This window comes from Gracilinanus agilis, chromosome 5, assembly GCF_016433145.1.
Source record: "Gracilinanus agilis isolate LMUSP501 chromosome 5, AgileGrace, whole genome shotgun sequence".
Lineage (NCBI taxonomy): Eukaryota > Metazoa > Chordata > Mammalia > Didelphimorphia > Didelphidae > Gracilinanus > Gracilinanus agilis.
This window is the reverse complement of record NC_058134.1, coordinates 258,420,313-258,447,260: the sequence shown is the minus strand read 5'-3', so window position 1 is coordinate 258,447,260 and position 26,948 is coordinate 258,420,313. Positions and strand designations below refer to the sequence as shown.

The window sequence follows — 26,948 nt, the reverse complement described above, 5'->3', positions numbered from 1 at the left end:
ACCCAACTAGTGCTGATAAGGATGGTGAGGAAGGCTTTGTTAGCCAGAGGGAGCCAGCCCAGAGTGAATGCAAAAAGAGCAAATTTGTTACCTATGGCATGGGCATTCCTGAGGCATGCGGTTGGATCAAGATTAGGGAGTTGCAGGGGTCTGATTGAGAGGAATGGGAACAAGAGAGCAAGTAGTGGAAGATGAGGAATAAACTTTGTATAATAACATTTTGGAGTTTCAGGATCACTGCCATGGGAAGGTAATGACAGGTAATATGCTCATCATTGAGGAATGAGTTCAGACAGTTATCATTGTCTGGATACCTGGTGTGAAAGTGGCCCAAGCTAGAGGATAAGTCTTGAGTTAAGAAGAGGCTGACTTTCCTACCCTATAGAGCAATGATTCCCAAAGTGGGCGCTACCACCCCCTCGTGGGTGCTGCAGCAATCCAGGGGGACAGTGATGGCCACAGGTGCATTTATCTTTCCTATTAATTGCTATTAAAATTTAAAAAAATTGATTTCCAGGGGGCTAAGTAATGTTTTTTTCTGGAAAGGGGGCAGTAGGCCAAAAAAGTTTGGGAACCACTGCTTATAGAGGTTCCTGCCAGAGCCTGAAAAGTCATTGCCTCAGGTTGGAGTCATCCTAGGCCTCAAGCAGCCATGTATAAGTAGAAAGCTGGAGGAGGAGCAAGGCTATCTTAAGTTAGGGGGTAAAAAAATAGTGGGTGGTTGTGGGGGTGAAGAGGGAGCTCTGGGAAGGCACATGAAATGGCTGATCCAAGGGAAGACCTTAATTAATACTGTGTTGCTCTCGTCTTCCTATTTTTTGACTCATTTGTATTACTGAGTTCTTTCGTGAAACTTCTTCAAATGATCAAAATAATCTTATCCATGAATTTCTAGTACAGATTGTTGTGATAAGTTATTGATTTAAATTGTTAGATACCTAGCAAAAAATATTCCTTACATATCACAAAAGTGTTTGAAATAAAACTGTTCCTCTATTTTTATCTTCCATATAATTTAATGTGGTTATAATAGTAATAAAGTTGCTAAAATTTTTCTAATTTTCTTTTCCTTCCTAGATATTATATATCGAAAGGTGCTATCGTGGATCAACTAGGAGGAGACCTAAATTCAACTCCGCTCCACTGGGCCACAAGGTTTAAAATTTAGTTCTGGATTTTTGATTTGTTTATTTCTTGGATTGTTACTGAGGAATAAGTTTTCAGAATTGTTAAATCTCCAAATTATTAGGAAATTAAAATACCAATACCCACAAATTTACTATGAATAAATTTCTGTCTTTTATTGTTTGCTTTGGAAACCCATCTCTTTTTTTCCCCTTAAATTCCCCATGGGAAATAAGTACTTAGGAGAGTTTTAGAAATGTATACGTTCCTGAATGTGTTCTGATATTTAAATAAAAATAAAATCCTATTTTGTATTCAGTATTTTTAGTGAATATATTCACTGAAAATTCCACTTTTCTATTTCAGAAGGAGTTTGATATTCCTAAATGTTTATTTTTTTCCATTTTAGACAGGGTCATTTATCAATGGTTGTACAGCTTATGAAATATGGTGCAGATCCTTCATTAATTGATGGAGAAGGATGTAGCTGTATTCACCTGGCTGCCCAGTTTGGACATACTTCTATTGTTGCTTATCTGATAGCAAAAGGACAGGTAAAAATATTTACATTATATTTTTATGAAATATTTAAAAATAATTCAACTTTATATGCCTAACACCATGATGGAGATCTGCGGTGAGTACCAGTTGGGCTTGTTATTGAAGTTAATATAAGAATATTTAAAGACCATATTAGAACAAAGAATTAGTCTTTGAAAAAAAGTACTAAATATGTGTGTTTGTATGTACACATACATTCATGTGTTTGAAAGTTATTACATTCTCTCTCTCATAAGCCCTTTCCAATGCCTTATTGTTGAAGCATTTGCCAGAGGAACACACTCTAGTTGTTAATGATCTCTTCTCCTTAAATTATATTTACTTATCTACATACATCTTTTATTTAGCCAGTTGGATGGAACCTTCTTCAGGGCAGAGATGATATCATTTTTGCCTTTGTAACTCCAAATTCATAGTCGTGCCTTGTAAGTGCTTGGTAAATGATTGTTTAACTGAATTGATCAGGAAATGAGTTTAATTCTTATTATCAAAAGAAGTAATTTAATGGTACCACTAATTGATAAACATAATTGCTTCAGATTAAATATTAATTCTGATTTAATAATGTTATTATATTGCTACATATTATAATATTGCTATAGCATTATAATATTATAGTGCTATATTTTTCACAATTTTTAAAGACATTATTGCTAGTATCAAGCAAGGAAAGTTAGAAGATTACAAGTTAGGGGACATCTAGATGGCTTACTGAATTGAGAGCCAGACCTAGAAGGGGGAGGTCCTGGATTCAAATCAGACCTCATACACTTTCTTTTTTCTCTCTCTTTTTTAAAACATTTATTTATTTAAAAACCCTTACCTTCTCTCTTGGAGTCAATACTGTGTATTGGCTCCAAGGCAGAAGAGTGGTAAGGGTGGGCAATGGGGGTCAAGTGACTTGCCCAGGGTCACACAGCTGGGAAGTGTCTGAAGTTAGATTTGAACCTAGGATCTCCCACCTCTAGGCCTGACTTTCAATCCACTGAGCTACCCAGCTGCCCCCCTCATACACTTTCTAGTTGTGATCCTGGGCCAGTCACGTAACCCCCATTGCCTACCCCTTACCACTTTTCTGCCTTGGAACCAATAAACAGTATTGATTCCAATACAGAAGGTAATAGTTAAAAAAAGAGTTATAAGTTAAACAGATTGCTCAAGGAAGTAATAATTCAGGTGTTCTTGCTTTAACTTTGATACTTTGGCTACCTTTGTATTAGTAAACATGAATTTTGTTTACAAGGGTTTTTTAACACTAGTTTTTCCTATTGTATTCAGAGTGAGATGTGAGTCCTGGCTGACTGGTTAGGTCACAATATTCCTGTAACTAGGAGTGATGATGATGCTATTAAATATAACCCTTTGAGTACTAAAGAATAATGACTGAGCTTTGAGGCAGCATTTCTTAGGTAAAAGAGGCTTTCAAGAATAAGTTGATGACATTGTTTTGATTTGTTGAATTCATTTTGGCAACATTAAATGCCTACCAGGTTCTGAGCATCCAGTAGATACTGGGGTATAAAGCATTCTCAATTAATGTTCCCACATAGATTTCTAAAAAGTCATCCATTTATGCAAGTGCAAAATCTTAATTATTTCATGGAAAAACATCATAATTTCAAAAACAAATTCTGAATCTTGGAAAGAAAAGCCAGCAAGCTGTTTGCTAACACCAAGAGAACTGTTAAAGGCATATTTGCATTCAAAGGGTAGTGATTGTTAATATCTTCTTGTCATGCCTGTAGTGGGAAAGTGGGGAAATGAAAGAGCAGTAGTAGCTGACATTAAACTTCTTGTAGAAACCCTTGTCTTTCTCATCTCTCTTACTTATCCTATGCTTCCCTCTCCCCCCATTCTTCTGACTCAGCCTCTTTTTTTCTTCACTTTCTCTCCTCCTGCCTTTAAAACAAATACAGATATAGTTAATAAGCAAATGGAAATAGTTGCTGGATGAGGAGGCTGCTGCAGTCTGATATGAGCATTGTTCTGAGGAGTTAGACTTATGGGTTCTGGTGAAGGTTCTGTTTGTTAGTGGGTGTATGACTTGGGCAAGTCTTTTAACCTCTCAGCCTCAGTTTCCACATCCGTAGATGAAGATGATAACCCCTAACCTTTTTACTTCACAGGGTTCTCGTGAGATCCTCAGAGGTAAGAACTCTGAAGGCCCTTTGGACACTTGTATAGTGTTTCACAATGATCTGCAAAAGAAAGAACAAAAGTGTCTCATGGCAGTGGGGAAAAAATGACTTTTTTTTAAGTCCTTACCTTCTGTCTTAGTACTATTTTTAAGACAGAAGAGCAGCAAGGACTAGGCAATTGAGGTTAAGTGACTTGCCCAGGGTCACACATCTAGAAAGTGTCCAAGGTCAGATTTGAACCCAGGACCCTCTGACTCCAGACCTGACATTTTATCCACTATGCTACCTAGCTGCCTCTATAAATGACTTTCATAAAGTTATAGGTGACATTTTCCCAAATTTGCAGATGATATAAGCTAGAAGAGCTTGCCTCGTTTGGATGACTGAGTCAGGATCCAAAAAGGTCTTCATATACTTACTATATAGTTGTTTTTATCTTTCCCCATTAGTTTGTGAGCTCTTTGAGGTCAGAGACCATCTGCTTCTTTGTATCCCCAATACTTAGCATAGTGCCTACACATAGTAGATGCTTAGTAAATATTTCCTAATTAGTTGATGGATAGACATAAACATTAGACAGTATTTAGTAATATTAAATTTAATAGGGATAAATAAATTTGGATTCTTACATTTATTGGGAAGCTTAGCTAGATAAATGACTGAAAAAGAACTAAGGATTTTATTAGACTGATATCCTCTGTAGTCTGCTATGGTGAAACCATGTCTGAACTGTTTATGTTCCCAACATATTAGGAAAGAAGTAGATAAGCTAGAGAGCATCCAGGACAATAATTTAGGACTTTGAAGGGATGCCAGATGAGGTTCAGTTAAAGGAAGTAGAATTGTTTAGTCTGGAGAAGATTTATAGGGGACCTTATGACTGTATCCAGACTTAAAATAAGATTGTTTTTGTCCTGAAGGACAGATGTAGAAGCAAGGTCAAGTTGTAAAAAGCTGAAAATTTAGGCTTGATGAAAGGAAAAACTTGCCATCCAGAATTGGAGTGCCAACGCATTTAAATTGAGAAAAGAAACAAGTAAATGGGGAAAAAAAAATGTTTACAAGTTACTCTGATAAAGGTCTTATTTTTAAGATATACAGAGAACTGGTTCAAATTGGCTCTTAAAAGAGAGTCATTTCCAAATTGATAAATGGTCTCAAATTATGAATAGGCAGTTTTCAGAGGAAAAAGTACAAACTATTATTAGTCATTAAAAACAAAAAAAACAACATCAAATGACTATGAGATACTCATTAGATTGGCAAAAATGACAAAATTGGAAAATTATAAAATGCTAAAAGGATTATAGAAAAACAGGTATACTAATAAAATGTTGGTGGAGCTGTGAACTAGTCCTGCCCTTCTGGAAAGCAGGTTGGCAATTATGTCTTAAAAACTATTAAATTGTTAATATTTTTGGACCTAGGGATACTGCTAGTAGGCCTGTATCTTAAAGAGATCAAAGAAACAGAAAAAGAACCTATATAAATAAACATAAGAATTTATGGTAGCTCTTCTTATAACAAAGAATTACAAATCGAGGGCTTCTCCATCAATTGGGAAATGATGGAATAAGTTATGTTATATGAATGTTATGATAAACTATTTTGGTATAAGAAATAGTGAATGGTTTCAGGTCATGTTCATTGTGGGAAATTGCTTTTTCTGAATATACATGTTTGTAACAGGAAGTTAGTTTTTCTGGGGGTGAGTGGGGTGCGGGGAGAGAGAGAGAGAGAGAGAAATAATGCAGATCTTGGTTAAAATTTCTCTGTGTGTGTGTGTGTGTTCATGTCCCTTATAATATGAACTTTGGTTTTATCTTGTTTGGTACCAAAATTTTAAAACCCAAGGTAGTGAAAGTTAATTTTGCTTTTGTCTTTCACGTCTCTATAATTGACACAATTTCAAATTCTACATTTTCTTTTTGACAGTAACCTTTTAATATCTGAATTCTAATTGGTTCTCCTTTCCCAGCTGCCCAAAGAATTCTTTTTTGATACCTCATTTGTGTCTAATTCAAGCTTCTAGGCTTTATGTTGAAAGGAGAGTTGTATCTTTTATATGAAATTAACTGTCAGTTGTATTTTGTCATTTTAGTTTTTTAGGATGAAAGCCTTTTTTTTAGACATTAAATTTACACACAAATTATTGAATCTTACTACTATTTGAGCAGCTTATTCTAACTATTAATTTTTATATACCTTAGATAATAAAAAAGAGAAACTATATTGTGCTTTTATTATATTCAAAGAGTAGTAGATGTTTCTACTTAGCTTTTAAAAATGCCTGAGGACAAAAATCAATCATAAAACAAATGGTAATAAATAATTTCTGAATTGAATTACTTGAAAATAATCCTGGGTCTCAAATAGAAAATATCACTAATAAAGTTAAACATTTTTATAAATTAATTAACATCTTAAAAAAGAACTGAAAAAGCACATGTTGATAAAATAAGAAATTTAGTGAGGCAAAGTAGTTAATTCAGCTGTTTAACAAACAGCAATGGAACAACTTACACTTAGTTGCCTGGACTATATTACCTTCTGTTATATAGGTTTGAACATTGATATCATTCCCCAGGTAAATTTAGCATATTTTTAGTACTTGACTTCTTTTTCTCTTTATTAGGATGTAGATATGATGGATCAGAATGGAATGACCCCTTTAATGTGGGCAGCTTACAGGACACATAGGTATGTGCTCCTTGTAAAATATTTGTTCAAACCACTGTCAGGAGTTTTGTATAATGGATAATACTTGTAAAATTTAGTGAAGGGAAAGTAGACGCCAAGGGCCTTGAAGACAGGGGTTGCCTTCCTCATCTTTTCATGCTCTTCTAGTATCTAACAGTGCTTTGCGTGCGCGTGCGCGCGCGCACACACACACACACACACACACACACACAGTAGTTGCTCAGTAAAGGCTTATGGAATTTTTGATTATTTAAAAAGACACATTAATTACTTTCCCTCACTAAATTGTATACATACCTTATTATGCATGCATGTAAAATATGTGATGCCTTAATATTTAAAAAATTAGTAGTTTTCATATTACCCTGTGCATTGCTAATTATAATAGTTTAAAATCCATTTTATAGTTTTTAGAAAAAAGAAAGGATAAATTATCTTTTTGGAAAATTGATTTGTCTTTGCATGTAATTTGGGGATCTAATATTTTACTATTATTTATTGTTTGAGTTGTTAAAAATACTGGCCCTTAAATTGGAAATGGAAAGTTTTCATGAAACCACAAACTTTTCTGTCTTAAAGCTCTATTGATTTCAGTTGATATTGCTCATTTTTAGTACTTAAAGATAGTACAGTGTTCTGATATAGATTAGAAAATTAGTTGAATAGAGTAAGGTGAAATTGTGCCAAGATAGAAAATGTGGCCAAAAACCACTTACCTCACATTTATGTTTTGTTGTCTACATTTCAATTACAGTTTTGTTTTGTTTTTTCCCCAGTGTGGATCCAACTCGATTGCTTTTAACATTTAATGTTTCAGTTAATCTTGGTGACAAATATCACAAAAACACTGCGCTACATTGGGCGGTACTAGCAGGAAATACTACAGTCATTAGTCTTCTTCTGGATGCTGGAGCTAATGTTGATGCCCAGAATATCAAGGTAAAAATACTTTAAAAATGTTTGAGAATATTAAAAATACATATTAAAAGTGCTTCCAAGAGAGGTTGGTGTGTTATCAGCAACTTTGCAGCTTTTACTTTCATTATGTGAAGGAATGAAACCATCTTTTCCTTACTTTGGTTATATTTATTAATGTATTGAGCTCTTACTAAGAACATCAAAAAAATTTTTTGTTTTGATTAAGTAAAAGTTTCTTTGACATTTAATTTCTCTTTGTTGGTCAGATCCAATAAAGATAAAGAGTAGCAATTTAGAAGAGTTCATTTTGTGTAGAAAAGCAAAAAGATTGTGTTCTTATTCTTATACTTAGATTAACCATAGTTTGTCTTTATAGCTGCTAGTAGTCCCTAAATACAATGTATTTCTCCAGTTCCATTTGTGGATCATCTGTGTGAAGTTCTTTCAAATTCTTACACCATAACATCATTTATTAATAACGTATTTTCATAAATAACTTTGTTCCTAGTGAAAATGTTCACTATTTTGGTCTACTTCATAGATTATTTTCTGAATTATGTTTCTTAAATTTCGAAGTAATTTGTTAGAAAACAAAGATCCTCTAATTTGACTCACATAAAGAAAACTTATTAGAAATAGCCAATCAGAAAGTAGGTCATCATCTGCTGGATCAGGGTATCTTCTATGTTCCCATGCATTGTGCTTACTTCCTGTTCATTTACTTTAAGAAAAAGATGATAATTTTTGAATGGTAATTGATGTATAGAAACATATAAGACTAAAATCATGGTTGCTAAAAATGTACCAACTTTAATTCAGTTAACTGGCTGATATCTATCTAATTACAAGAAAACAATACATTAAAATAATGCTGTGTATTTAGTTGTCTTGTGACTTTATGGAATCCATTATTTCTCAGAGAATGTAGTAATGTAGAGAAATAAATGGGCAAAATACCTTCATTCTTTTTTTTTTTAAAATACCTTCATTCTTAAGAAAATTAGAATGAACTTATTTTGACCTTTCAGTAGTTTTCTTTATCTTCCTTTTGGAAGAAACTCAAAAAAGTGTAGATAGAAATTGAGGTAGGAGCCAGAAACTTTCATTATGTATTTATGTATGCTTGTCTAGGTTTATAGTCTATCCGACAGAATATCAAAAGTGAAGTTTTGGGTTCTAAGGAGTGTGGTAATTTGGGATTTTTGTGGGTTTTAGATATGTGGGTCACAGATTACCATTGAAATAAACCTTAATGTTGCTTTTGTCTACATTTTATAGCTTTGCTGTATAGCATATTTAAATTATGTTATATAAAACATTTAATAAATGTTTACTATGATTATAATATAGTGATTATTCCAAATTCTTCCTTACTTAATATTCCCTTGACTTCTACAAAATGTAGTAAAAGTAGTTTTTTTTTAATTTGGAAGTTTTAGATATAACTTTTTGATCATCACTTGTCATCTTAGTTGCTTTTGAATCCTCAATAAAGTCTAATTGAATGAACAATCTGATTATAGCTTTTTAATTAGCCTCTTTTAATTCCTGTAATGATAAAAACTAATAAAATTTTGAGACTGTGGCCAGACCCTGAAGAAAATTACCTGATGAAAGTTTCTTAGTAATCTTAAAATGTTATAGTCAATCCCCTTATTTGAATGTTGCCAAAACCCCCTTTTAATATTCACTCTGAGACCATTCAATGGAATCCTTCTCTTGTCATTCTTGTCTCTTGTCTCAACTCTGTGCTCTCTCCTCTTGGATTCTGTCTCTCATTCCCATCCCCTGTCTTTTGTATCCTATGTCTTTATTTCCTTGTACCTCTCTTCATCTAGCATCTAGCAGTCCAAAGGTCAGCCCAGCCCCATTACTCTCTACTCTGATTTAACTCCTTGTATTCTTCTTTTGCTAGTTCCTAAGACCATTCCATCTGTTTGCTCTGCCCCAAAAGGCCATAGTATCTTAAGCTCCTTATGTGTGTTCAGTTGTTTTTCAGTTTAGAGTCTTCTTTGATTGCATTTGGGGTTTTCTTGGCATAGATCCTGAAGTGGTTTGCCATTTCCTTCTCCAGCTATTTTACAGATGAGTCAACTGAAGCAAACAAGGTTAAGTGACTTTCCTAGAGTCACACAATTAGTAAATATCTGAGGCCAGATTTGAACTCAGGCAGATGAGTCTTCCTTACTCCAGGCCCAGTATTGTATCTGCTATACCACCTAGCTGCCTGCTAGGTTTCCTACATCTAGCTGAGTTGCTAAATACATTACCTCACCAGGTCTTCTTAGTGATCTCAGTGCTCACACCCCACCCCCACCCCATCTTGTTTTTTACGAAATAAAGCCTTTCTAGAACCAGTTGATATTAGGCTGACTATAATTGTAAATTCTAAAGACTTTGAAAAATTTTGCCTCAATAACAGAATTAATCACTTAATCCCTCATTTGTATTTTTCTTTTAATCCTATAAGAACATTGATGAAGCCATCAAAATCTTTTAAAAAAACCGTAACCCAGTCTTCTTTATGAATACTTTTCTTGGTGACTGGAAGGCAGACATTTTATTTATTTAAAAAGTAGTTACATGTAAAACTCAAAACTTTCCAGATAAATATTCTTGTACTTTTATAAGAATAGATTATGTTTCATCTCAGAAATGTAGGCTACTTAGGGTTATCTTGTTCTCTTTCACCTTCACTTAGAACCAGCAAAAAACATTGCAAATTTTAGGAAAAGAAATAAGTAATACAAGAAAAACAAGAGATAACTGTCTCTTGTTTTATGCCAACTTGACTAGCAAAAATTCACAATTACAGAGTTCAAATCAGTAAGCATAATACACATAATGTTCATAGCAATATGCTAACCCATGACAGACATTCAATATTTAGAGAAAATACCATGTTTCATTCATGTTACAGAGTATAACAAGTCAGTCAGCATGTTACTCAAATATTCAGTTTTACAATTTTGAGGACCTCCCTATTAGCTGTTTTCCAAAGTTCAGAAAACTTTATAGTTTGGATTAATTAGATGGCATTGAAAGTTTATTGAGATTTTAATAGGTATGGTGATATTTTATTTAGGTATTTGTATTTGTTGAAGGTAGAAGAATTCTGTGCCTACTTGGCTAAACAGATTTCTTCTTGTCCAAATGATATAATAAAGGGGAAGGGAGGTTGCATTCAGTGATTTGTTCTATTGGCTTCACACGAGTCAATTTAACATGCAAGAAACAGAGTTAAGATGAGGAAGGTACAATTCTATCTAAAGTTTATAATGTGTCCAAGGCATAACAGAGTGAAGGCCTCTCCACTTGTTGAGTAAATAGCTGGTAAAGTGAGCTAAATTTTTTTTGTTTGTTTTTTCATTTCATTGTGTTATCAGGATCTACTTTTAAAGAGAATATGACCCATGAAAGTATTTTTAAGTTTTATGTAAATAAGTGGAAAATAAGGCTGGTGGATACTAGTCAAATTTCATTACAACACAAAGCGGAAGTATTTAGATTTGCACACAGCAGGCATATTGAATATAATACAAATCTAATAAAGCAAAAGAATTATTATTCATCTCTGAAATTCAGGCTCCCTGTAATTTTCTAGGCAACTTTCAGTACCATATCAGTTTTCATATATAGACACCCATAAAACTGTAGGACTTTTCTTCAGATATAATAATTAAGTATTTCAGATATTAATATGGATCTCATTTGAATAGCTAAAATGCTAAGTGATGGGCATATGATCAGTTTCTTCATTCTTTTTTGTCATCTTTTCTTAAATTTTCAAAGATCTGAGAGGAAGAAAACTTTGGGAATATGTTTTAGCAGATGAGAGAAGCAAGAATGGAGAAAGGATAGTGTGTTTATAAGGCATATATCACTTGTATATTCTTAAACATACTCTTTCTAAAACAATCATTTAATTAATTTAGAATTTTTTCCCATGGTTACATGATTCATGTTCTTTCTCTCCCCTCCTCTCTTCCCCTTTCCCAAATCTGATGAGCAATTCTACTGGGTTTTACATGTATCATTTGAACATACTTTTTTTTTGAAAGACCTGTAAATTCAATTATCAAGTTGAATTTAAAATAGAGATTTAATTAACTGGAGTAGTATGACTTACATATGTTTTCAACACTTCTGATTCTATCTTCTACACATCTTTCAAAAGCAATGTTTTTAAGTATTATGATTTAATTCTTCAATTAGATGTGTACTGTTTGCTTGGGCAGGACACTAGGAATAAAAGAATGATAATGAAATAGTTTCTACCCACTGTGGATTTATTATTCTAAGCTAGTGAAAGGACTCTAACTTAAAAAGTGATGCACTTCTAATTTCCCTTGTTTTCCCCCCTTTTCTCAGTTTTTAAAATTTTTAAAAATTACATACTTAGTGACTACTACTGACAATTTAAATAAAACAAATGACAAACTGTAAAACCACAAATTCCTCATAGTTTAGACTTTGTTTCAAAATCTGTAAACTATATGTGTGTGTGAATATAAACATCCTCTACTTTTGAGTTCCTTTTGGATTTGTTTTAGATTTGCGCTTGTTCTGAATTCTACCTAGAGGTGCATGCCTTGTTTGGTTTTCTTCATTTAAGTCCAATCAGTCTGTTACATTTTACTTTAGATATTTTTTTTTCTCTTGATTTTGAGGCTATTTTTAAAAAATGTAATCATCATATGTATTATTCTTTTTTCAACTCTTTTCCTCTCCATATATTTCCTCTGTTTTCTTTATCTTTCCAATTATTTCCATTTTTGTTCAGTGCTGCCAATTTCTCTTATATTCTGATCAGGGTCAATACTGAATGAAGACTAATTTCTACACCATTATTTAGCTGAATGACTCTTATAGTGCTATTAGGTATGCCCGAGCATGGCTTTATTTTCTAAAAGCTTGAATTTCTCAGGAAATATCTAGACCTTTGGAGGAAAAATTCTTTTGATTTTCTCTTTATGTTGGAGAGAAAAATTTAATTTTTTTTTGAATTGCTACCTTATTCTGCACATTGCTAATAGAACATTATTTTATGTTTCCAAACGGAAGCTTTCTGATGTCACTCAATATAAAGCACAATCCTGTTAATTTCAATTAAATAAAAAGATTCTTACTATCTTTGGGGGGATGGAGGTTAATGGAGGAAATTGGTATCTTATCTACTGAGAGTTTGGAATTACAATTATTTTTTAAATTTAGAATATTTTTCCATGGTTACATGATTCATGATCCCCCTTCCTCCCCCCAAAGCTGACAAAATAGTTCCATTGGGTTATTTATACATGTATCATTCTTCAAAAGCCTACTTCCCTGTTATTTATATTTGCAGTAGAGTGATCTTTTGACATCAAAACCCTAATCATCCTTATAGAACTACGTGATTGATCATATGTGTTTCTTCTGCAACAAATCTTTTTTTCAATAGAGGTCTTAGAAGAGTTAGGATGGCAAGACAGAGAGATCATTTGGATCTATATAAAGTAATTCTTTATTTGAGAGATGCTACCACCTAAGTTTTTAAGTTATCAAGATTTTGGTTGATAACCTTAAATTATTACAAAATACATTTTAAAATTATAAAGAAATAGCTTTAATGAGTCCAATTTCATAGACTCATAAACCATTGCAATTGAGAATAACTTTTAAGATCTTTGAGTTCAACTCCTTATCCACAGATGTTGAAACAGAGACCCTGAGAAGGAAAATACTTTCTCCAAAGGACCAGGATTTGGACTTTTATCTCTTCCCTTCCATCCCCTGCTCTTTTTATATTACCCCAAATTATCAAGATTATACAAAAACTTTTAGAATCAATGTGTTAATTTTTTGCCCCTTCTCTCTGGGTAGAATGCCAAGGTTCTTTTTATAGAATTTCCAGGTAAAATAGTGCTTGTCTTAAGCAGATTTCCTTAGTTTTCCAGTTATATAGATTTTCCTATAAATAATAACATATGTAAAGAATTAATATAGATATTTTTCAGTTTTTGTGAATAGACAAATAATGGTAGAAAGTTTATATAGGTGATTCTCTATACCAAAATAAAGAGGGAGCAAACAAGCATTTGTTATGTGCCATACATTTTGTTAATTTCCATATATTTCCACATATTATTTTTCCATATATTATTTCATTGGAGATATTTTGAATGCTGTTGGCACTGGGTAGGTAGTTTCTTCATAGCACTGGTTTAAGATAGTTGTTTTAAAATTATAGTTCTGAGTTTGAATATTTTAGATTAGGACAGTTTTTATAAAATTATCAAATGATTATTTAGGATAGATTAAACTTAAAAAGTAAAAACTTCAGTTGAGATATAAATATCGTGTGACCTATATATTAATCTCAGGATAAGGAATCTCAGCATATGACTTGTTCTCATTTATGAATTAAAAAAATTGTCACTTCAGTAACTCAGCCATATGAATTAGTTAATAGGATTTTTGCTTTTGTTGTGATTTTTTAAAGTTTTCATTTCGGAACCCTTCATATATATGTATATGTATAATACCTTTTAAAGGAATAAAGATAATTTTTTTTAGTTTATAAAAAATAGCTTATCTAGCTGTGTTAATATTTTGAACAAATCTTGATGTGGTTTCTTGGAACAAAGTAAAAAACCATTCCTGGAAAATAGTTTTCCACTATTATCTTAAGTTCCTGACCTAGAAGGTCACCAAAGGAGAGAATTTCCCCTTGGTTAGAGAATGAAATTTAACCTTAAGCTAATGTTGAAATGATCCACTTGCCTAGCCACAATGTTTGTCAAGCTGAAGCTATCAAAAGGATATTTTCTGCTACTAGTTGCTTAGTATTACCTCCATGTCAATTATTTTTTTTTCTGCTGATAAACATGGAGTGATTATATTTATTAATTCAGATCCCTGGTTTCAATATAACTAAATTATTCATTTGTTTATTCATGCCTCCAGCTGAATATAAAACATACTCTAAAATAGTCAGATAATTAGAAGAATAGTTAAAAGATTTCTTAAAGCTCCATCAATTTTTTTATCTAGGCAATCCTTAGGTGTCAGATGGCCCTCTAGTGGAAGGGATGCTCAGCTGGACCCCGAGGCAACTGCAGGATATTCTCTGGGAGTTGTTCCCCCAAAGGGATTGCTTTTACACAGGTAATCTTTATAGTTTGGATTAATTAGCTGGTATTAAATTTAGTATTTTGAGCTTTTGAATAGGTAAGATGATATTTTAAATTAAGCACCAGTATTTGTGGAAGATTGAGCTAGATTAGCCTCCACCCTATGGTGTTGTGATACTTTAAAAAAAAAAATTAAAAGCCTTTTTCTTGTGTTTTGTTGAGCCTTAAAAAAAAAAAAAAAAAAAAGAAAATAGGTTCCATTCCTCACAAAGATAAAATGGTCTGTAGAAGTTAGTAAAGTGCTCTGAAAGCTACATATAATTTTAATGTTTTCCCCTTTGATCTTTTGAAAGACAGTCTCAGTATTTCCTTAAATTTTTTTTTTGAGGAAATCTGAGTCTCTGAGAAAGGACTTTTTAAAATTTTCCTTTTGTATTTGAAGAAGTCTTTATGTGTGAAATTTTAACTCTTTCAAGCCTCTAAATATTTTACAAAAAGAAATACTTTGATAGGGAAGATTAAAAGAGATAGACAACTAGAAATGGAATGATGATTCATTTCTCATTTCCTTTGTACTTTATATCACAGTAGAGTTCTTGATGTGCCAGGGTAAAACCAGAATAACGGACTTTTCTAAAGGGACAAAGGGACTTGGTAAAAGAATGCCATTCCAACTATAATAGGATGAGTTGGGGACTGTGTTATTTCTCAATTTTTTTCTTCTTTAGTTTCTTCTTAGGACATTTTGATATCACTGTGATGAAGTTGAGAGAGGTATAGTATGACAGAACATTGCTTTGTGGTAATTGTTCCTTCTTGTGACCAAGAATGTGACATAAATGAGGAATTAAACATAGATTAAAATACCTATGATCCAGCAAGTATTGATATACCTACTTTTTGATTTGCACACTAATTTAACTGACCATGTGATCAAGGATGGAATTTTATAGATTCAATTTTGAGTTTTAAATACATTTTCCTGGTTATTCTTAGGAAAGAATTAATTAAAAGCATCTTATGTTAATGTAATTTAAAACCTGAATGAAATAACTATTGTGTCTGCTATCAAAGTAAGAATTAAAGTGATACTGGAACATATAACTTTCTTTTCTCTGTTAATGGATAGGAAGGAAAGTAATATGTTGTACTTTTTATTTTTAATGCGAAGTTCTTCCATTTCTGCCCTCCATCAGGGAGAATCACCACTTGATTTGGCAAAACAAAGAAAAAATGTTTGGATGATCAATCATTTACAAGAGGCAAGACAGGCAAAAGGGTATGACAATCCGTCTTTCCTCAAAAAGCTAAAGGCTGATAAGGTAAAACTCATTACTGTATATTTCTTAGTTTTTCCTTTTTAAGTTTAAGATTCATTATCCTACATTTCTAATATAAGTGTTTTCTGTTTTCAAATCCTAACATCATAGTTTTTTTGTTGACTGACTCATATAGTGGTCAAGGAGCTCATCAGTTGTTTTTTTTCTTAAATTCAGTAAGCTATTAATAAAAGTTAATTAATTGAATCAATTGATCCTGGGTTATTATAGAAATAGGAAAATCCTTCCTGATTACCTATAGGTGCTACTTCTGTGATGAACTGGAAATAAACTGTACATTTCGATTACTTTTGTTGTCTTCAGCTAGCTCCATTCTCTTCATGAAAGGATTTTCTCCATTCGCTTAATGATAGGATTTTGCCATTTAATTGATGTTTAAAATTGTTGTACTTGAAATTTAGATTTTCAGTTATTTAAAGATTGGGTGTAATTTCTTTATAATAATCTACAGTGTAAAAAACCAAATTTTTAGAAATCTTCAGAGACAGCAATTTGTATAAAAATAATAATGATTCTAGCTAACATTTATATAGTCCTTACTATGTGTCAGGCACTTTGCTATCAAACACTTTACAATTTTTTTCACATTTAATCTTCACATCAACCCTTGGAAACAGGTGCTATTATTATCCCCATTTTAAAAGTGGAGAAACAGGTAGAGATTAAGTGATTTGCCCAAGACCAAATGACCAGTAAATTATTGAGATAGGATTTGAGCTCAGGTTTTTCTGATCCTAATTCCTTCCTCCCTATCCACTGTGCCACCTACCTGCCCCTTCGTAACAGATTGCTGCATTTAATGGGACTGGTTGAAATATGCTATGTCCAAGAACTTTTTCAAGTCTAATTGTAATAATAATTCATATTTACATAAAGATTTGATACTTGCAACTCTTACTTTACTCATAAAATCCCTCTTCTCAGTAGATACTCATCAGTCTCTTTTGTAGATGATGAAAGAGACATTCAGAAGTTAATTAACTTGCAATTTCTCACCCACCTATTAAATGTATAGGTGTGGAATTCAAATTCAGGTCTCCTGACTCCAAAGTCTAGTGTTCAGTTCACTAGGCTAAGCTGCCTCTCAGTGATTCTGAGGAAATCAAAATTCAATCAACAAGTATTTGTTTTGTGCAAAGCATTTTTTTAGGTACACAAGGAGATACAAAGAAGTATCATTCATGCTTCTTTCCCTCAAAGTCCTTACATTTAAATTGAAGAGAAACAAAAGTATAAATACATGAACAATACTTTCCTGAAAAGGCCATCAGGATAAGCATTCTCTTCTCTGAGAGGCCCAATTTAGTAGGTGATTTTTTGAGATGTTCTGTGGATGAAATGTCTCCTACAGTCAGCCTGATGTGTTCCCCTTTCCTAAGACAAGGGAAATAATTTGTTGCCAGGCCTATCCTCTGAGCGTTTTTTAGGTTGCTAGGTCCTATTGGTGCCAATAGGGGAAGATCAAATAATGAGAAACTACACATAGTTCAAGACAATAGTAGAACTATCATAATGCATGATGAATTTCCAAATGAATTTTTCAGAGAATGATTGAGAAGAATTGCAGAATCTTAGAATTGGGAAGAGTCGTTGCAGTAGTCCACTCTTGTCCAGCTCTTACAGCTCTCCAGGAAAGGCATTTTAGAGGAGGATCAATTTCTTCTGGTTTATAAAGGATGGGCCACATTTGAATATGTGGAAAGAGGAAGGTGAGGGCATTTCAGTGAATGTAATAGAATGAATAGCTCAGAGGCACAAGGCAGCAAAGTATATTCCTCAGTAATGTTTTACATTTCTAGAATTTAAGAACATTTTGGCTAAAAACTAGTTTTTAAGTAAATAGTTGAAAAATATCAATATGGAAGGAATAATATCCATCTAAATTGGAAAATCTTTGATTTCTTTTTTCTTTTTATACATTGCACTTATCTGTGACTTGAATAACAAACCAGTTTATTCCAAAATAGAAGCAGCAGCAAGTAATTTGTTTTTCTGAAAAAGTTAAAAATCATTAAATCTAGGTTTATATTTGCTGAATTGAATGACTACTTGAGTACTGTAAGTTACAATAAACTATATTTATCACTTAATTACATTTGATTTGGAACCCTCTATGATTCTTTCCCCCCTGTTCCACTTTTCCAGTCAGTTACTAATACTGTTAATTCTTTTGAAATCTCTCATCATCTATTCTCTGGAAAAATGGAGATTCTTCCTTCCATCACACTAATTTAGACCCCCATTTCCTCTCATCTGGTCTATATCAGTATCCCCTTAATTAATCTTCCTATACTTCAACTTCTCCTTCATCTGTTTTATCCAGCATTCAGATGAACTGTACATTTTTCATGATGTGACTTCTCTGGACACATTTAATTTGTCAATGTTTTTTTCTTAAGAAGTAAGGTCCAGTAGGACAGCTAGGTGGCTCAATGGATTGAGAGACAGGTCTAGAGATGAGGCCCTAGGTTCAAGTCTGGTGTTGGACACTTCCTAACTGTGTGCCCCTGGGCAAGTCACTTAATCCCCATTGCCTAGTCCTTACCACACTTCTGCCTTGGAACCAACACACAGAATTGATTCTGAGACATAAGGTAAGGTTTAATAAAAAAAAAAAAAAGAATTAAGGTCCAAAACTGAATTCAATGATTGTAACTGTAATCTGAGCAGCACAGACTATCAGGCAAAGAAAAAGCATTAAGTGCCTTCCATGTGCCAAACATTGTGCCAGGTGCTGTGGATAGAAGAGCAAAGTAGTCCCCACCCTCAAGTAGGATTTCACTTTTTTAAAACCATATCTTTTTATAGTTAGGAGGTATTTTTCCGGAACCAAATCACTCTGTTGATAGGTATTAAACATGCTGTTCACTAAAATTTACTTTTACATTTTTTACATCCACAATTGCCAGAGTAATCCTCTCACTATGTACTTCTGCATTTGACTTTTATTAACCAAACTACAGTTTACCTTTTTTTCCTCGTAAATTTCATTTTGTACACTTGGAGTCTTCATTTTACCCTGTCAAGATAAATTTGAGCCTTGGTTTCTCTATTTGCTATGTTAGCTGCCTCTCCTGATTTTTATGCACTCTACAAATCTGATAGGCATGTCTTTTATGTTTTCTTTCCAGCTGTCTTATAAAAATATCGAATAGAACAGAAATATTAAACAGCACCAAGGAACAGAGCCCTGTATTCTATTTAGAAGAATACCTTTTGGTTTCAACCAGTCTTTTTTTTTTTTATCAACACTCTTGATAAAATTGTTAGAATCGCCTGGCCATCCAGTCTATTTCCTCTTATCTACAAAGCTACTCTGACAGAGTTCATCAGATTTCTTACTTAAATACTCTATCTGCTATATTCCTCATTTGGACCAATCAAATAGAGTAATAAAGAAAATGAAGTGATTTTTCCTATTGCTTTCTACTGATAAACAGTCTCTCACAAATGCTCACAAGCTATTTAAATGTTCTGTTCCGAAATTTTTCTGGGATTCCACTATGGACCTATCAATCTATAGTTTCTGTGATCTACCTTTAGAAAATTTAAGAGATCATTTGCCTATCTCCTCTTAGGGCTTTTGCTCTCTAATATCTTTTGCTAGTAGTGGATCATGTTTGTCATTTCTTTTGACATATTTGGTTTTGGCAACTTTAAATTAATTGAAGTGGCTAGATATTGTCTATTTACCTTTCCAGGTGGAGCCTGGACTGTCCTTTTTATTTATAAAGGATATTATTCTTGCTAGAGAATACAGGAGCAAAATTGAAAATGAGAAATTGACTTCTCTGTGCTGTTACTCCACTACTTTATTCCCCCTGGGCCTTTTATATTATTCTTATTCTTAACATAATTTTAAAGCTTTTTTTGAGAATCTTTAGCATTTTTCCTATTGATTTATTCTGTACCTTAGCCCAGGTACTGTTCTTAATGAGGCCATGACACTCCATTTTTATTCTTAAAGTGAATCATAAAATACCACATAATGATGCTATGTTTATTGCCAAGTTGTCTGTAACTCCTTGTACAATGCCACTCCCCTCAAAAAAAGGAATATTTTAACTTTATTTTTTCATGATGCCTCTTTCCCCCAAGAACCTGAGTTATGAACTGAATGAATTATGCATTTTGTTTTCCTTTATTTATAAGGTAGAGGTTGTGGGGGTTCCGGAGATCTGGAAATGAGAGACATCAATTTTTAAAGTAATCAACTTTTAAAGTAAATAGGCCAGTTTTAGCTGTCACTCTAGGATGACATTTAGTAAATGGTTATTAATAATAATAATGATGATGATAATACTTCTTTGGGAAAGCCCCTTAATTTTTGTGCTTTTTATTTTTGTTTCTTTTAAAATAATAACATTATTTGTCTTGTCATTTTAAAATGAAAATAATGTATTCTAAAACTTAAAATTATAGTATAAATTCCAAATGTTTCATTATGTCATAAATTTATTATAACTAAATTTGTGGTTATATGGTAAAAGAAAGCTTCACTCTAATAAACTGGCTTGAGCAAAGGCATGTATATGTAGAAAAATACAGTACAACTGAAATTATATATTCTGATTTATATGAAATATAAGGGAGATGGGAGAACCGGTTTATTTAGTGCTCTTTAACATTTCTTAAAATCTTCCCCATTTTCTTAAGGTACACACTTTCTCAATTCTCTGCTATCTTCTTTCTCTTAACCCATTCTCTCAGTAGCTTCTGAGAGAGGCTTTAACTTTCACAGCTTCAGTTACTACCTGCATGCATATAATGGCCACATTTATATTTCCAGCTCTGAGTTCCTCTCTTCTTAGTTCCAGACTTGCATCTCTAATATCTCTAATTTCCTACTGGATATTTCTCTCTGGATGGCCCATTTTTACCTGAAACTCAGCATGTCCAAAATCAAGCTTACTATCTTTCTTCCTAAACCACACCCTCTTTTTGACTTCATTATTTCTGTCACCAGTATCTCCCAGACTTCTGTATATTAGAAAACTCTACGTTATCTTTGATACACCTCTCTCCTTTGCCATTTACATCCAATGTTACCAAGTTCCCTTTACCTTTCTTGTGCAGCATCTCTCACATTTGTCTATTGTTTTAGTTCCTATCGCTGCTATAGATATAGTAGCATGGGGCTTAGTTACTGCTTAGAAAGTTAGAAGTTAACCATATAGTCTGCTTGGATGGCAGAAATTTTGTCTTTTCCAATCCAAGTTTTATAGCATTGCCAAACTTTCTTGTGCCTAAATTTGGTCATGTCATTCTTCTGCTCAAAAATATGTAAGTGGTTCCCTATATCTACAAAGTATTAATGTTCAGACTCTTTTCTCTGGCATTCAGAACCCTCCAAAAATAGGTGCCTATCTTTCCACCTTTACTACTCTACTCCAGCCAAATTGAACTATTATCCTCCGAAAAAATCCTGTGCTTTTCCACTGCCATATTTTTGTTCATATGATTTTCTGTCTTTCCTCTCTCTTTACCTCTTAATTCTTAGCCATCTTTAAAAGCCAACTTTAAATACTATGTTTTTCATTGAACTTTCTGATTTCTTCATTTCCTTTTCGTTAGTAGTAGCCTTTCCCCAAGATCTCATGCTTTTATTTTGTACCTGTTAGGTAAAGTTGTTTAAAATATTTATGTTTATATGTGATTTCCCCAAAGAGATTGGGCTCTTTGAGAGAGGTCATATCTTTATTTAAACTTTTATCTACACAAGAGCCTAGGATACTCTGTGTATAGTAAGTAGGTACTTGATACATACTTTTTGAATTTTAGGGTTAATAGGTAGATTGGGAGGTGTCAGAGACATGGCACATTTTGGTTTTTAGCAAATCATGACCTGACTGTTGTAATATCCTCATGAATAAGATGGTAAAATATGGCTCAGGTGATCATTACTAGCTACCATTTAGGTCATTGAAAAAGAACATCGAGCTAACCATTGTTTGCATGCAAGTTTTATTACTATTTTTTTGTAGTGATATGCTGGTTAATAGAGATGTAAGTATAATCATAAATAAAATATAAAGTTGGTAATTTTTATTTTTTAGAAATGAAAGCTTCTAGGTGAAACCTGATTTAACAGGATGTCATGTGGAAAAGATGTTGGAGTCATAAGTGACAGTAAATTCAGCTTGGGCCACTAGTGTGATGCAGTGATTAAGAACCTTAATGTGGGGTTTGGAAACTTCCTCAAGAAAGAAATTAAAGATAATCATTTAATCCTAGAAAAGAGAAAGGGGAGACATGATTGCAATCTTCAGATATTTCAAGGATTGTTGCTCCTTTGGAAAAGCAGTTAGTCGTCTTTTATGTTACTCCATCAGGTAGCATCTTTAGCAGGGATGCTCAGTAGGTAAAAGGGACAATGAAACACCTTTTGAGTAGAGCCATCCAACAGTACTTTAGGCTGCTTCATGGAGTAATTAGTTCCTTCTACCCAGGAATATTCCAATGGAAACTGGAAAACAAGACCTAAAAACCAAAAGTTGGAACTAGACAACCTTCTAGGTCTCTTCAGAGTCTAATTCTGCAATTCTTTTTTTAATATTACTATTGTCTTCTGTTTAATGTCCACCTCTATTAATACAAGTGAAAGCATGGTGTTCATAGCTTATGTTGCCACATCTCTAAGTTTTATAGTTCATCTGTATTTGTCAAGTCCTCTCCACTGCCAGAATGGAATGGAAGCAGTTCTTGTGCCCACTCTTTTGAATGGCAGTATCATTTAGTGGGTAGGGGGTTGGAAGTGGAGTCAGGAAGCCTCAGGTTCAAATCCTACCTCACATACTGACCAACCTTGTGACTGGCTAAATTACATAACTGTTTCATGCTTCTCTTTCCCAATCTATAAAACAAGAAGGTTGGACCTGACAACTTCTAAGGTCCCTTCAAGTCCCAACTTTTGATCCTATCATTTTTATTTTCTTAGAAACAGAAATGAATAATTTGGCAAAATACTGGTATCCCAGAAAATGCTACAAGAAAGAAAAAAAAAAGCACCTTTCTTCCTTACACATTTTTTGACACCCACATTTTGCTTTTTTTTTTTTTTTTTTTTTTTGGTCAGGTATTATTATTCCAACAATAAATGTACATAAAATGCAAAAATTGATAACACATATTTGTTTCTGTGCAGGAATTTCGGCAGAAGGTAATGCTAGGAACTCCTTTCCTAGTTATTTGGCTGGTTGGGTTTATAGCAGACCTAGATATTGATTCTTGGCTCATTAAAGGGCTAATGTATGGTGGTGTATGGGCTATGGTCCAGTTTCTTTCAAAGTAAGTGTTGTTTTTAACTATGTAATATAGCTATAAATGAAGGGATATGAATTTTCTTAGGAAAAAAGCCAATTTTAAAAAAAGCATGGTTCTATTTTTTAAAGCATAATTTAAAAAACTTTGATAAAACAAAGATATTTTCTATGGTATTTTAAGCAGTATTTATCTTTGAATGTTTTAATATTTCTATGATCTGTGATCTCATTGTTGTAATTTCTGCAGTCTTACAGTATTAACAAAACAGTTGTTGACAATTGAGTGAGAAGACCATCATTCATATTTGACGTATATGTATACATACATGGATGTATAATACATATAGATAAATATATGTGCACTGATACGTAATACATATACACTGTGTGTTGCACACTGGTATACATATAAAAGCACACACTTTGCAGTCAGTATATATATATGTGTGTGTGTGTGTGTGTGTGTGTATCTTTATACCCACATAACTTTACATATACAGATATGTATAAGATTTGGAATATTTCAGTTGAGAAGAGTTTAAAGGGTGTAGCCTTTTTTAAATAGGTAGTGATAGTACAAAATAATTTGTTATCCATTTGTATAATAAATATTTTATTCTTCATAAATAAATCATATGTCCTTTAAGAGCTTAAAATGGTGTCATTTTTGCCTTTTGGTACCAGGTTCTGCAGTCATGGTTTGAATGGGAAAACAAAACTGATGAAAGATTTGGCTCTAGGCAAAATGGTGAAAGCAGCCAAGTTTCTCTTCCCTATTGTCCTGCTTCCCTCTCTGCTTTCCCCTTCTTCTGCCCTCTCTAACAAAGGGGCTCAAATGTATTCTTCTCAGGTGCCCATTGTCTATCAGCCCTTCGCTTTTGTATCCCACCCAAGTCTTTACTTCAGTGCCTATGTCTTGTTTTCTACTTCCTTCTAGAAAAATTCCCTTCAGTACTTTGCTAGAATTTAAGGAGAAAATTATCTAGTAGAGATTGAAATTATTTTAGGTGTAAATGCTGGTTAATAATTTATTACTTTATTAGCCCTCAATGATATTTGGGGTTTTAGGAGCAGGATTGTTCTTTGAATTTTAAATAGAGAAAACTAACCAAAATAAACTGTAATGGTAACAGTTACAGTAGTTGAGAAAAAGATATTATGACAGGGCCCCCCAGTCTTTGCTTAGTTCATGCACAAGGAAGAATATGATTAGAGGGCTGGCACCTAAGGCTAACCATAACAATAACAATGACAACAATAATTACAATAGGAGCTAGGATTTGTACAGCACTTTAAGGTTTGCAAAGCCCTTTACAGATTATTGTCTCATTCAATCCTTAAAACAATTTGAAGAGTAAGGAAACTGAGGCAGGTGTTTTGTGTTTTGCCTGGGGTTATACAGTTAGCAGGGTTTTGAAATAAGATTTGAACTGTGGTTTTCTTGATTTTACACCAGACTTTGTTCTCATTGCATTATGCCATCAAGTTTGCTGACCTACTTGATTTTTAAAAATCTGCTTGATTGGGGACAGCTAGGTAGCTGAGTGGATTGAGAGCCATGTGTAGAGATGGGAGATCCTGGGTTCAAATCTGGCTTCAGATGCTTCATAGTTGTGTGATTCTGGGCCAGTCACTTAACCCCTGTTGCCTTAGCCCTTACCAATCTTCTGCTTTGGAGCTGATACACAGTATTGATTCCAGGGTGGAAGGTTATAATAAATAAATCTACTTTATTTTTACTTGGGACAGTACTACTAACATAGGCAAAGCAGATGTCATTAAACATTGATTAGGAATTAATTTTAAATTAAAAGCTCACTTTTTAAAAATATCTTTGAATACACCTTAACTTTTTGTGGTCATGTGTACAAATCGGTCTTTACCTCCTTCATACAAGAAGCTATCATTGTTTCATTAAATGATAATATATTTGAGAAGGAAAAATAACTTAAGTTGAATATTAATATGAAAAATTAGTTTTTTTAGTTAAGCATCTAGGGAACACAATAGATACAGTGTCAGGCATGGAGTTGGGAGGACCTGGATTCAAATCTGGCTTCAGATACTTCCTAGCTCTATGACTGTGGACAAATTACTTAGCCAATTGCCTAGCCTTTACAGTTCTTTTGTCATAGAATTGATACTAAGGGGGCAACTAAGTGGTTTAGTGGATAGAGAGTCAAGCAAGAGGTCTGGGGTGTAAATCTGGCCTCAGGAATTTCCCAGCTATGTGACCTTAGGCAAGTTACTTAACCTTATTGCCCTGCCCTTACTGTTCTGCCTTGGAACTCATACTTAGTATTGATTCTAAGACAAGGTAATGGTTTTTAAAAAAAAAAAAAAAAAAGGGCAACTGGGTAGCTCAGTGGAGTGAGAGTCGGGCCTAGAAACGGGAGGTCCTAGGTTCAAATCCGGCCTCAGACACTTCCCAGCTGTGTGACCCTGGGCAAGTCACTTGACCCCCATTGCCCACCCTTACCAATCTTCCACCTATGAGACAATACACTGAAGTACAAGGGTTTAAAAAAAAAAAAGAAAGAAAGAAAAATTAGTGTTCATGAGTTTTTTTTAAAGTCTTTAGTATAGTGTACTAAATTTGAAGTCAGAGAATTGGGATTTGAAGCCTGGCTCTGCTCACTTATAACTGTCTGGCTTTGGGCAAATCACTTTACCTACCTGGGACTCAGTTTCTAAAGCTATAAAATAAAGTGGATTGAATTTTGGTGACCTCTTAAGGTGCTCCCTTCTAAGCTTTAAATCTATAGTCCTGTGATCCTAATATATATTTATTAAAATGTTACATTAATTTGAGTCAATTTTAGATGTATTTAGTAAATGTGTATACAGCTGATTTATTCCACTTGAAATTATATACCTAAATCCTAACATTATTCAGAGGGAAAAATCTCTCACAGAGTAGAGACTGGGAGTTGCTTTTATACCTGTAGGGGAAAATGAAGTGTGTGTTTTTGTTATGGTTTGTACACAGATATTTGGTGAATAAATGGTGTATCAATTTTGCACATAGAGAGTAAACTTTTTATCTAGAGTGATTTTGAAATCTGGTATTTTGGTTTGACTATTATAGTTGAAGGAATATAATTTTATATGTTGTACAGCATCAATTTTCTTAGAATTAAAAGGCAATTAAAATATTAAATCTCTTTGGAACAGATGGTTCCATAGGACCTTGTAATAAAATGGCATTGTCATTTTGAATATCATTTATCATTGCATGTTATACTTCAAGGATTTGTAGTTTCATTGCTATTGGTTTTCTCTTCATCATAGCTACTTTATAATTTAGCAAATGGTCTTTTCAAGTTGTGTTGACTGAAAAAATTAATCATTTTGTGACCAACCTAGTGATGAGCCTGTTTAAATTTAGCTAGGCTGGTCTTGGGGATTATAATAAAACCCTTCCATAATCTAGAACCAAGAGTCATTTGCATGCTACAGTGAGGTACTATTAAAGCAAGAATAGTTGTATATTACTATTCTAAAACTCCTAGTTATTTGGATTTTGGTTAGATGGATTGTATATCAAGTGTGTCTAATTTTCATCTTTTATTGAAAGATAAGTAAATTACAATGGGATATTAAGTTTAAACTAAATAAAATTTGTGTCTTGCAGATCATTTTTTGATCATTCAATGCACAGTGCATTGCCCCTTGGAATATATTTGGCAACCAAATTCTGGATGTATGTAACGTGGTTCTTCTGGTTTTGGAATGATATCCTTTTTGTCAAAAAGGTTATAGCATCAGTACTTTTTAGTAGTTAATTAGTAA

General features: G+C 33.2%; 1 protein-coding gene across 1 annotated transcript in view; it reads left to right on the top strand.

The window, feature by feature from the left end:
- The window catches only part of ZDHHC17 (zinc finger DHHC-type palmitoyltransferase 17), a 107,603-nt gene that overhangs the window by 48,809 nt on the left and 31,846 nt on the right, over window positions 1-26,948 (top strand). The window contains exons 4-10 of the mRNA XM_044678776.1: window positions 1,078-1,155; window positions 1,535-1,679; window positions 6,460-6,524; window positions 7,301-7,463; window positions 15,751-15,876; window positions 23,039-23,181; window positions 26,791-26,891. Coding sequence (XP_044534711.1) covers window positions 1,078-1,155; window positions 1,535-1,679; window positions 6,460-6,524; window positions 7,301-7,463; window positions 15,751-15,876; window positions 23,039-23,181; window positions 26,791-26,891 — 821 coding nt within the window. The remainder of the gene's footprint in view (window positions 1-1,077; window positions 1,156-1,534; window positions 1,680-6,459; window positions 6,525-7,300; window positions 7,464-15,750; window positions 15,877-23,038; window positions 23,182-26,790; window positions 26,892-26,948) is intronic.